We start from the raw sequence: 12,586 nt of genomic DNA, 5'->3' as shown, positions 1-12,586 counted from the left end.
AAACATCTCTACCCCTTGTAAGTCGGTTACGATCAATCCATACTTGTATATGGTAGGGCACAAGGTCTTCAACATAAGCAGTTGACGTTCACTCAACATCTCTCAACTCAAATCTCACGTGAGATGACATGTTGAGGATAAATTTCATTCTGAATTCACATCATGCAACTACAATTAGATAAAATCCTTGTTGGTCTTAAATTGAGTCGCATCCCTGGGTGTTTGGTAAATATATCAAACCAGTATGTGACCAATGGCTTTGTTGGATAAGGTATTAAAGAGCAGAGTGAGTTCAGCAAACTAGGCTAACCAGCAGCTCCCTCTCAGACTCTTTGCATCTCTCTAACCTCAAAAATGTTGCTTCTTACACCAGCATCCACTCCTCTATTGTCACACCCAAATGGTCTCACATTTAGAACAAACACAACCAGATTTCAAACCCAACTCAAGGTCTTATCCATGGCCAAGCAAACCAGCGAAGAAACCAGCAGCACCACCATAGAGAAAATAGCCATAGCCGGCGGCTTAGTCTCCAACCCGGTGATTGGTTGGTCCCTCTACACTCTCAAGACCACCGGGTGTGGCCTGCCTCCCGGACCCGGTGGATCCATCGGTGCACTTGAAGGTGTCAGCTACCTAGCTGTGCTGGGAATAGTGGGTTGGTCTTTGTACACCAAGACCAAAACAGGCTCGGGTCTGCCCAATGGACCATTTGGGTTGCTTGGTGCTGTTGAGGGTCTGTCTTACTTGTCTTTGCTTGCCATTTTGGTCGTGTTTGGGATCCAGTTTGTTCAGCAGGGCTCCATTCCAGGACCCCTCCCAACTGATCAGTGCTTTGGATGAGGATGAAGATGATGATAATGTGAGATTTTGGGCCAGTACTATTCTATCTTCTGTTTGTGGCCAAGCTTGGTCTGTCCTGGATTTAAAGTATTCTACTATAGTCATGTATAGGTTTTGTAATACAATGAGAATGTTAAGAAGCTCTAGTCCTACTATTCAAATGTTGTTCCTTGAGTTTTATTGTGGTCTGCCTGCCTGATTTGGTTTTCTAGCTATATACATGGCTTCGATATGCTAGTAAATATTTGATGCAAATCCTAAATTGACTGACCTGTTCATGTTCTAATTGCCTCAATAATTATATAAATAAAGGAAATTTGATATTAATTAATTCCTAAAGTTTGGACCTTATCTTCGGCAAAGTTGAAGAAAAATGGTAAAGGTAGTAGGTACTCTCAAGACGATCAGATTGTTAGCATCTTCAAAGTTGCACTCTCTCTTTGAGAAAAGAAATACGAGTTGGTAACTTGGTTCGACTACATTTATGGCATGTAAATTCAATTCTCATTGACACCATAAGACTTAGCTTTCTTGGCGTTAATGAAGTTTGATTGTTAGGAAAATCGCGAGATGACTGTAAAAGTCATACATCAGTGGTTGAATTTCCATCAGCTCTGCGAGTCTTAACTAACACATTACATGAGTTGGGGGACCAGTTCTTGTGACCAAGATTTGTCTCATTTCTTTTTTGGTGCAACTTTAGTGTTATTCAATAATTCGGAGGTTTTTTTTTTTTAAATAAGAAATGACTATAAATTAGATAAGGAAGTGGGAACCAATGTTTACGGCATCAAATAATAGAACTTTAAAAGCTACACTAAGAGCATATTTGATCCGACAAAGATCATCTAATGATGTATGTCGTAGATGATCCAGAGTTTGAATTGGAGATTATTACTCAAAAAAAAAAAAATTAGATGAAGGGACTTGGCCCCATAGTTGTCAAGGGAAGGCCAATGGCCCATAGCTATATCATTATCAATAATTGATTTCTTGAAAAATCAATAAATAATTATTTCTTTATATAAATCAAAACAATTCTCCCACTTTTTTCAACATTCATGTTACCTAGCTAATATTGCAATAGTGATATCAGTCATCCCAATCTGGTCAGTACCAATTTTTTAACAACCTAACCAAACAATTTAGAAAGCAAAATCAAATATATGGATTGATTTGATGTAAGAAAACCAACAAACCTTGCTGGTTAAAAAGATTCTCTTGTCTGCAATGATATCTCCAAGAAAGGCCATGAATCACATGGGACGGTAACAACCAAAGGGTCTGGGAAGCCATTGCTGTGTAAATGTATGGTCTTGATGTAAAGCTCCCCGATATTCCAAGTTCAATCGTCAAGTTTATCTCAACAAACTTCGCATAAGAAACTAATTCCAAATAATAGAAAAAGTTGCAACAATGCGTTTCAGTTAATTACCAAAAACCCAAAACAAGAATTTTCAAATTATTGCGGGAATTAAAACTAAGTATTAAAGAGTATACATTTAGAATAGAAAACATTACTTGCTCAAGTAGTAACGTAGTAAACAAATTATTGTGGGAATTAAAACTAAGCGTTAAAGAATATAAAGTTAGATTAGAAAACATTACTTGTTCTAGTAGTAATGTGGTAAAGAGGACCATAGAGGTGATTGCGAAGCGGCCAAAGCCTTTAGCTTGGGCAGTGAGAATTATATCCTTGTATTGTTCAGCACCTACGACTTGGCAAAGCGGAGCAACGCCGCAAGTGATTCGCTGTGGGTGGAGGTGGAGGGTGTCGTTCCATTGAGGAAATGAAAGACGCAGATCCGGAATTTAGGTTTATCGGATTGGGGATTCAAAACTTGCATCACCGAAGTAGAAGGACCATTGGCAATGATTATTGAGGTGTGAAGAGGTTTGAGAACAAATTGAAATCCAGTTTCGGACTTGGGAGTTTTTCATGCATCCCTTTTGGGGTTGGGGATGATGATCTTTGTGTGTGATTGGAATCATCTGATTCTTAGTGCCATTGTTATTATTTTTGGAAAAAAAAAATTGAGAATTTTGGTAATTTTGCATAAATTTAGAATCAAATATGTTTCATTTATTTTGGGTTTGAGCTCCGTATCCTTATTTGTACTGTATGAAACTATCAAAAGATGGGTTTTTTGTTTTTCAATCTTTGGTCTGGTGCTACTATCTATATATTGTATTCTTCCTTAACTCTTTGTATTATAAATGAAAGTTGTGTTTCCGATTTTACTTATAAACATATTTTAAGGTAAAGAATTTAAGTAACGGACAACCGCGAACGAGTCACGAGTAACGGAGAATGGTAACTAGTAACAGAGAACGGGTAGCAGGTAACAAGTAACGGCAAACATGCAACAGGATGAACATGAAGACGGATAACGGGAGTCAGGGCCAAAACAGTAAAACTATTAGTTAGCTTAGGGGTTTCACTGTTCATCTTGGGGATTTAGACGAGAAAATTGGAAGAGAGCTAGTACTACTACTACACTGGAGGCTTCATAGTCATATAAAGTCAATTAACAAAATGAAAAATAAAAATTAAATTAAATTAAATTAAATGTAGTAGAAAGTGCAAAGGGACTCTCCACTATTTTTAACTACTTTTTTTTTTTTAGTGAATAATTATTTTTAACTACCTCCCCACACACTTTTAAAACAAAAATAAAAACAAAAACAATGGAAAAAACAAACAATCTTCCTACACACCCTGTGTAGGCCAATGCTAGTAGTCATATAAGATGAGTGTGACTTAACATAAACCAATGGTTAATTCTTTGTAATCTAGTCTAGAATAATTACCTTCTGTAACCCCAAATGTACAAGCACCTGGACTTTATGACGTAATTATTGAAACATTTTCCAAACAAGGAAGCTAGCAAAATAATACAGTACAGAAAAGTCCACCAATAGAGAATAATTTACACTCCATCAATACGGATTATGTTTTTCTTAAAATAATTTAATTCAATAAAGGAATTCTTTTCCGTAATTAAAATCCTTATCTTCTGCGGAAGATGTAAAATCCTCCAAAATTCCAAAAAGCGCATTGGACTTATAGTCAAGCTGGGTCTCTCTCTCTCTCTCGATCATCACGTCTCTTCAGGTTCGCCGATCGCCGCCGCAGTCCCAATCGGTACGATCTCTCACCTCACTCCCTTTGATTTCCTCTTCTCATCGATTCGATCGGTTTCAATGTACGCTCTTGATCATGATTCAACTCCTATGCTTCGATTTTGTTCGTCGCGGAATTTTTCTAGGGTTTTTGAGGTCTGATCGTCGCTGTTTTTTTGCTTATTGATTGTATTAGCATGGCCTTGGATGTTTTGATTGCTCTTTTGGTTGACGTGAATTTGAGTTTTTCTGTGTTCTTGATTATTCACATTGCAAGGGTTAGGAATTTTTGGTAGGACCGTGGCTTGTTTTCTGATTCAATTTTTTTTTTTTTTTTTTTTTGTTTTTGTGTGGTTATTCTTTGTGCAATTTTTTGCATCTATGAGATTCCGGAATGTGCATTGTCTTTTGTTGAATAAACAAGCCAATAGTGATCAATCATCGTTGTTTTTAACAAGAAATTTTACCAATTTCTTTTCATCTGGTTTTAGAAATTGACCATGAGTTAGGCTAGGCTATCGGTGTTCTGTCGAGTATGGAGAACATTTGATATATTTTTTCTTCGAGTATTAGACAAGAGTTAACATGGCTTCTATGTTCAAATGAGTCTTTTTCTTAATTGTGTTTTAGGTGAACAGTGTAATTTTGACTCTCTAATAAGGTGGGATGGTTTCATTGCAGTTTAAGCAGTAGAGGAGTTTAATTGAGAGCGCAATGGATCGAGCAAGGAGGGCAAAGGAGTTGGTAGCAAACAAGAACAGCATGATATACATGGACCTCAAGGATATAGTCAAGGATCATGCTCTCCCATTCCTCCCCGCCAAATCACTGTTCAGGTTCAATGGGGTTTGTAAGGACTGGAAGACCCAGATCAGATCTCCTTTCTTTGCCCACAAGCAGTCAACTAGCTTTTCTGATGTCTCGGGCTTCTTTCTTGTTTCCGCATCAACCGTACCTTCATTTATCTCTATTGATTCCATGGCCTATGGTGTTCCAGACCCGTCGCTGAAGTTTTTACCTGAGCCAGTTGACATAAGGGCTTCTTCCAATGGACTACTTTGCTGCCAGGGACGTGAAGGCTATAAGGCTTACTACATCTGCAATCCGGTTACTAAGCAGTGGAAAAAACTTCCTAAACCAAATGCTGACCATGGATCTGACCCTGCTCTAGTTCTCATCTTTGAGCCGTCTTTGCTCAGTTTTGTGGCCGAGTACAAGCTGGTCTGTGCTTTCCCATCACAGGATTTTGAGAATGGACATGAATTTGAGATCTATTCCTCCAAGGAGGGGTCTTGGAGAATTTCTGGTGAGATTTTCTATGGCGGTGGATCTGTTGTGCCAAGATCTGGTGTTTATGTGAATGACATAATCTATTGGTATGCATCAAGTGGTAGGATTCTTGTTTTTGACCTGAAGATGGAGAGGGCACAACTCCTTTATGGCCATGGTTATTATGATTCAATCTTGGGTGTGATTGATGGAAAGCTATGTTCGGCCAAGGCTCAGGGTACTGGAGTAACCATAAGTGTGTTGTCTAATGCTTACACAAACACAATGCAGATGCACAGCTCAGTCAAGGCATGGGAAAGGAAACTTACAATCAATCTTACCCCTGCACCAGTACCTTCAACGGCTGGTAGTTCTACTGGTAGTTTATTGTTTGCAAGTGGGAATCTAGTATTGTACCGGTGTGGCTCAAAACTCCATTCGTACAACCTGCGGACTAAAGAGACTCTGTACATAGGTGATGAGCTTTACCATGGGACATTTGTTCCTCATGTGAACAGCCTCGTGGAGATTTAGTTGCTTCTTGATGATTCTATTGTCCAATTTTGCCATTGTGCAATCTGGAAGTTGTTAGTGTCCGTGGTGGTTATGATTTGAACTAATTGCTTCAGTTTCTAGTTATGCTTTTATTTGTCCTGTGTTTGGCTATCTAAATGCCCATGAGTTAGTAGTCAACTGCTTATTTGGCATTTTGAGGACCTGGTGCTTGATATATTGTATATTGGGATTCAGTTCACAGGAGTTTTTAAACCAGTAATGTAGCTACGATGGCTGTGGATCTTTAATATTCTACTTTAAATCTAACTGAACACACCCACTGCTGTTCATTTGTGCTGATCGCAGGTGTTCTTGGCCCGTTTTAAAGTGTTCTTGAATGATCCTTATAGTGATTGAGGACAAGCTAGGTTGTTCATTTCTATTGTGCTTACCTCTTTGGTTGTCGAAAACACATGGTTTATCATATATATTGGAGTGGCATCTTCAATGAATGAACTTGATCGAGCTTTAAAGGTTTCCTTTTTCCTGAAACTCTTCGGCCATATAAAGTTGATACTCTTGGTCACCTTTATACACATTTTTTCCCTTTGAGTCTTGAACTGTGAAATGAACTCATATTAAGCAAACGCTGGTCATTCATGGATGAAGAGTTTCAGCAATTCAGTTTTCACTTCATTACTTACTACTGACATGTTTACTTATTGAAATAGAGCTAGAGACTTTAGCTTTGTGAAATCCTTTTGCATTAACTAACACTACGAAAATGAATGAGTTAGTAACTCTAAAAATTAGATTGATGGTAATTAGAACCCTAAGTTTGTGATATGTGTCAATCTTTCAGACAGTTATTTCATGTGATACGTGTCAATCTGTCAGATAATGGGCATATGTCCACCCTAACTCTAGGTGGGCAGCAAATTTGTCTCCAATTATTGAGATTAGGGAAAATATGAGTTTTGAGAATAATGGACTGAGCATTCGTTTTTCTTGAGGGGAGGTGCCCAGGTGGAATTTGCAATTTATTTCCATGAGAAAATAATTCTTTCAAGTGATTATAATATTCACTCTAAAATTCTAAATTGATTTTGAGAAATAGTGCTTAAATTTTGAATCCCATGCATTAGTCTTGAACGCCTCCTTCGTAGGAATTGGATCTCGAGTTGATCAAAATTTCCTGAGATTGTAAGAAAGAAAAGAAAAGAAGATTACAAGTTCTTATTGGCGATTTTTCAAAATTTTCCAATAGAAAATGATAATAACCATTTGGTGTAATAAGGTTGATCGAGCAGTTTAGCATGGAACTCATATGTCTAGCGTTGGAGTCCCACCTTCCACTGTTTTGTAGCCAACAGGTTTGAGGAGCTTTTAGGTTCGTGCACCTACTGCGGAGGATTTGTCTAGCTTTACTGTGATACTCTTGTGGACCTTGGTCCGAATACTGATTGAGTGGATGTGTTACTACTCGCTAACGTAACCACCTAGTGTGATAAGGTTAATCGAGCGGTTTAGCATGGAACTCACATGTCTAGTGTTCAAGTCCCAACTCCCACTAATTTGTGGCTAGCAGATTTGAGGAGTCTTCAGGCTCGTGTGTCTACAGCAGAGGATTTGTTTAGCTTGCTATGTCATCACCCTAATAAATAAATAAAATAAAAAAAACAAAACAAAAGGATAATGATTATTGGTTACTACAATTTTTCAAAATTTTCGAAGTAGATGATACTGATCATTTGTGACTAATCCCTCGGATCATGGATACCCAAATCCGGCAAATCAAAACCTGACCCGAACCTTCAGACTTGACCCCCACGCTAACGTACCGCCATTCCCATCTCCACCCAATACAAGGCCTACACGTGTCCTCTCGAAATAGTAATCCCATATGAACCCAAATCCTGTTAGTCTGATCCTCTGTTTAACTGCTCTCTCAACCGTGAATTCAGATTCTCTCGCTCTAAATTCACCACCGCATTTGATCTCCGGCCGCCTCTCTCAGCCCTACGACGGTGCCTTTCTCGTTTTCCTTTGATTTTTTCCGTCGTAGATTCCGTTTAAACGACACGCGCTCCTCTGTTTTTGATTTGGGTATTTCGTCGAAAAATGTTACAAGCTTGACTCTTTAAGGCCTTTTTCGTTTTGGGTTTTCTCTACTTTTCGTTAATCATTTTGCTCGTTCTTGTGTTTGTTCGTGTATAATCTGTTCTGGGTTTTCTAATACGCCTCTGTTTTGTTCCATTTTCGATTTTCTTAACCAAATTATTATGTTTTGTTACTGAGAAAGCCAAGGAAAAAAAAAAACTTCACACTTGGGTCTGAGATATAAGTGTTTTCGGTTTGAATTTGATTCTCAGAACACAAAAGACTGAATCTTTGGTAAGAAATCAAGAAACCCATGTTGGAATTTTTACTAGTTTTTCCAAGATCTGAAATTATGTAGATCAAGATCCCACTTAGGTCATTCTTTAAATCTTTGGTGATAGGATACCATCAAAAATCTGATTCTCTATATGTTCTGTTTCCAGAATAGCGATTTTGCGGGATTTCTTTTGTGCCAAGCAAAGTTAGGGTTTAGTTTATCTGTTATTTAAACTGTTGATGTCTCTCATCTGAAATCAAAATTGTTATGTCACAAGCCTGTATTGAATGGAAAAATGTTCTGAGGTTCGAATGTCATTTGTCATGCATAGGTTTTCGGAACCAAGTTCGTTTCTTTGAGTGTTCATTAATCTGAAACTGTGGTTTGAGAAATAGAATTATCTACTCTGAGCAGTTAAAATTAAATTTGTTGCCATTTGGCCATTGTATTTTTGGGATAACTTTTCTATGAACTCATTACGATTTGTCATTTTTGCAGTAATGGCGACTTCTGAGGAGGAGCATCCCGTTGATAATGACAATCTTGTGGACAATGATTCTGAAGAAGATCTGTTTGATGACATTGCAGAACAGCATATAGAGTCTTCAAATGAGCTCAAAGTGGTGGATCTCTCTGATGTGGTATGTTCAAATGAGCTCAAAGTGGTGGATCGCTCTGATGTGGTACACCCTTGGAACTTTGCTGTTATTTTTACTGAATGAAATACAAGGCTTGGCTGTAGTTGAGTTTTGGAATGTAGGAGACCTTGGCAGATGTTCTTCTGTTATTTATGTACATACTACTGCTAAAGTTTATATGGTTTTGATTTCAAAGTCCATGCTTTGGAACAATTGAAACTCTTAGTTAGAAGTGTTATCTATCTCTTGGAAGCCATTTAGCTCCCTCTGTATCTCTTCTTGGTTTCTAGTGTAGTAATTTGATTTTTGGGCCCTCTATACTACTAGCATTCTTTGCTCCTTCAGGTTCAACTAAACTAAGCAGGTTGCTAGAGGGTCATAATTTTTGGCCTAGATGTCCCTCTAGTTTTTTATAGATTTGAAAAAATAATTCACGTAGAAGAGAGTCCATGGATGAGTTGCACAAATTTTTTTCTTGTTTGCTTGGTTTGATGATGAGTTGAAGGCTTTTTCATTTTTCATGAGACTACTGTTTGAGTTATGTTTTTATCCTTATATGCATCTTGATGTTTTGATTCTTTCTTGCAGTTTGGCAGAGATCCTCGCAAAAGAACCGCTCCTGTAGATGTTCCTTATGATGAATTTCCACACAAAAGGTTTAAGCAAAACATGGAGATCCAAGATGTTGTAATGGAGCATGCTCTTTATTTTCTCCCTGCCAAGTCGCTTTGCAGATTCAAAACTGTTAACAAAGAGTGGGATCGGTACATTAACAGTCCCTTTTTCGCTCACCAGCAAACTCACTCCTTCCGAGACATCTCTGGTCTTTTTTGTCAACTCCCTGGTGATAAGCCTTCCTTCATATCACTCGATCAAGATGCTTATGGAATTCCTAGTCCATCCCTCAGTTTCTTGCCTCAGCCTGTTACTCTCAGAACCGCTTGCAATGGTCTGCTTTGCTGCCAAAACTGCTTTGAACAAAATAGCTACTACATTTGTAACCCTGTGAATGAGGAATGGAAAGTGCTTCCGGAGCCAAACTTTTATCATGGACCTGATCAATCAGCCTTGGCACTAGCCTTTGAGCCTTCGGCACTAAACTTTGCAGCACATTTTGAACTTGTGTGTGCATTTTCTCTATCTTTAACTGATCAACCAGTCATCTGCTTTGAGATATACTCTTCAAGGTCAAGGTCCTGGAGACTCGCTGAGACTGTATGTTCTGAGCTAGATTGCTTGAAGTTGAATGGGGATGGAATCTTCCTGAAGGGTGTAGTCTTTTGGGAAACTTTTGCTGGGGCCATTCTGGCTTTTGACTTGAAGGAGGAGCACTATGGCATTCTGTCACTCCCTCCCAACAGTGGACCGCAAGGTGTTCTAACAGAGATGCGGGGTGAGCTGTGCTATATTCTGCCTGTTAGAGAAGGTAATAGTTACACCTTGGAAATCTATGGTGATATGGACATGAATCTCAAGCATATAATTCCTCTCAATCTTGGTTTTCTTTCTCATACTCACCAAGAGTCGATAAGGGTTTTGGCTTGTGTGAATGATGATGCTGTGGTAATTCTTTTTGGAGACAGAGTGATTGCTTATAATATGAAAGCTAGGACGGTTGAAACATTAAGGGATATAGTGAATGGTAATTACAATGGTGAATACAATGCTGGATTTGCAAAGCATCTTCCTTATGTGAACAGCCTTGTTCATGTACACTCATCATACATAACGAGCCTCCTTTCTGAAGATCCTACTACCTCCTATTCCTATCTGAAGTCTCCCTGAACAGCCTTTTACGGTCAGTGTGGCAGTTAATGCTCCACATTACCTTTTTTCTCTCCAATTGGATCATTCATGGTTTTTGGATTGATTCTTTGCAAGTTCAGTCCAGAGAGCTAGCTTCTTTTCGTGCTGGGGAAGAAGTTCTTATTTGGAACTTGTTTAATCTCATAGGTTCTTGGGATTGATTGATTTTTTGCAAGTTCAATTTACAACTTCTTTCTAAGCTTGAGAAAGAAGTTCTCCTTTGGAACTTGCTTGATTGTCATAAAGTTTGTTCTTGGTATTTGACTTTCTGTGTGTTTCAGATCATGAAAACATTGTCATTCGTACCTTCTTGTATGATGGTCGATGGATAATCAGTTTCATTTTCTCTGTGTTATGGTTTAAACCGTTTAATTCTTTGATCATTTCTTGAAGCTATCAGAACCATATTGTCCTCGTCCTCTTAAGAAACCCAACAAGGTTATCGATTTCTTGTAAAATTTGAGAGACGGTAGCCACACTCATCATGATGATATGATGATGAGAATTTGAATTGATTTATGGCAAAATTTCAGATCGGTAAGACAAAATCGATACAGTAATCTGACAAATCAAAACAATAGTGAAACCCTAGATCCTTTTTTTTTGAGACGGGCTAATTAGAACTTTATTACTAAGAAATCAAAGTTAGGAAAGCTATTATGAAAAGATGCATATCTAGCCACTACAACTACTAAAGGAAAAACATTATCGAAAAAAAAAAAAAACTACTAAAGGAAAAAAAAAACATTTTGAAATTGATAAATGGAAGACAAGATCTAAAGACTACAAATTAGGGAGTCAACACTCTCAATGTTGCCTGAAGAAAGTGAACAGAGGATGATAAACTTTCTGATTGGCATTCCAACCCATAATGAAATTCATATGAGCATATTCATCTACGTTTTGTTCCACACGCTTGTCCTTGTCATGATCTTTGAGGTCATATATAGCAAACTTTTCACATCGTTGACGTCTGAAAGTGCATCTCTCCCTCCACAGCGAGGAAGAGAGGAATGTCTTTTGGAATGTTTTCCTTGTTGTACTATGGAGTAAACTGATTGTATTGCTGCAAATTTTTGAGTGGAAGAGTGTAATCGAACTTTCTTATGGTTCCACTTCTGATCATCTGAGACAAATGTACGAAATTCTTTTGTGGCAGTGGATTGTGGTGTATGTTCATATCAAAGATCTAAACTTGAAGGTCTTAGACAGCAATTTGGACCGGTTATAGCAGCCAAAATGTTGGAGCAGTGCACCCTGATGTATGCAAAGAATGGTCTGCGGTGTTTGATCTAATCGCCGTAGCGGAGGAAATTCTCAGAGACCAAAGATGTAGAATTGCTCAGCAGAAAATGTTTGAGTAGAAACTCTTAAAAGCGGTGTGGATATATGACCCAGATAAGCAACTGGGCTAAGTACGTACGTAAAACAGCTGATTTTAGTGAGTTGTTGGGACAAGGCAGCTAGCACTGTCAACGATTCCAAGGAATGACCAACATAGTGTGACTTATGTCCTGTTTATTTGTTCACATAATTGAACAAAGCAGTAGGATCATAAGCAGCCAACTGTTCCCATGTCCAGTCCCAACAAGCAGGATCATTAGTACCAAGTGATTTGTGTCCACGGCTAGAGACGGCTAGAGTCCGTTCCTCGAGCATTAGCAAGCCATAAATCAAACCCTTTGTCAGCCAAGATGAACGTCAAAGTTTGATCCGGTGGATTGAGTAGCCATGATGCCGCATCCGTTAGAAGCCCATGTTGCAACAAAACAGGCGGCTTCTGATCCGTGATCGATTTGCTACCAGACCGTCCATATGGAATTCTTAGCAACCCAAGAATGTAACCATCTTCGGTTGTTACGTGATGTTCTTGGCAAATATAGCCTCGTGTCTCCACTAGAGATTTGCAAATACCATTATAAATATCAAGACCATTGGTTTGTGCGACTCCTGAAACACAAGCATTTAGCAACACAAATAAAAGAAAGATTGTAATCTGTCACCTACTCTCAAATTTTCTTTGATATATAGTAGA

General features: G+C 38.4%; 3 protein-coding genes across 4 annotated transcripts; all 3 read left to right on the top strand.

Annotated features, from left to right (window-relative positions):
• Positions 1-103: 103 nt before the first annotated feature.
• On the top strand, positions 104-1,096 carry LOC112188808. Its single transcript, XM_024328014.2, has one exon. The coding sequence runs from the start codon at positions 355-357 to the stop codon at positions 841-843; it is 489 nt and encodes a 162-aa protein (XP_024183782.1). The 5' UTR covers positions 104-354; the 3' UTR covers positions 844-1,096.
• Positions 1,097-3,833: 2,737 nt separating this feature from the next.
• LOC112189009 (F-box protein At5g07610) lies at positions 3,834-6,066 on the top strand. Of its 2 annotated transcripts, none has more exons than XM_024328264.2 (2): positions 3,834-3,988; positions 4,648-6,066. In XM_024328264.2, the coding sequence occupies exon 2, from the start codon at positions 4,681-4,683 to the stop codon at positions 5,767-5,769; it is 1,089 nt and encodes a 362-aa protein (XP_024184032.1). In that variant the 5' UTR covers positions 3,834-3,988; positions 4,648-4,680; the 3' UTR covers positions 5,770-6,066. The 2 variants fall into 2 exon arrangements, with proteins under 2 accessions (XP_024184032.1, XP_024184033.1); XM_024328265.2 differs by having other exon boundaries at positions 3,915-4,049.
• Positions 6,067-7,658: 1,592 nt separating this feature from the next.
• Positions 7,659-10,901, top strand: LOC112190137. Its single transcript, XM_024329559.2, has 3 exons — positions 7,659-7,757; positions 8,606-8,790; positions 9,334-10,901. Exons 2-3 carry the CDS (start codon positions 8,608-8,610, stop codon positions 10,528-10,530), a joined length of 1,380 nt encoding a protein of 459 aa, XP_024185327.1. The 5' UTR covers positions 7,659-7,757; positions 8,606-8,607; the 3' UTR covers positions 10,531-10,901.
• Positions 10,902-12,586: the final 1,685 nt, after the last annotated feature.

This window comes from Rosa chinensis, chromosome 2 (genome assembly GCF_002994745.2).
Source record: "Rosa chinensis cultivar Old Blush chromosome 2, RchiOBHm-V2, whole genome shotgun sequence".
Taxonomy (NCBI): Eukaryota; Viridiplantae; Streptophyta; class Magnoliopsida; order Rosales; family Rosaceae; genus Rosa; species Rosa chinensis.
The sequence above is the reverse complement of the archived record's forward strand: the minus strand, read 5'-3'. Positions and strand labels throughout refer to the sequence as shown.

Coding starts and splice junctions, on each gene's coding strand:
- LOC112188808 (XM_024328014.2), top strand. CDS start 355: ATGTTGCTTCTTACACCAGCATCCACTCCTCTATTGTCACACCCAAAT.
- LOC112189009 (XM_024328264.2), top strand. CDS start 4,681: ATGGATCGAGCAAGGAGGGCAAAGGAGTTGGTAGCAAACAAGAACAGC.
- LOC112190137 (XM_024329559.2), top strand. CDS start 8,608: ATGGCGACTTCTGAGGAGGAGCATCCCGTTGATAATGACAATCTTGTG. Junction 8,791..9,333: donor TGGTGGATCGCTCTGATGTG/GTACACCCTTGG, acceptor TCTTTCTTGCAG/TTTGGCAGAGATCCTCGCAA.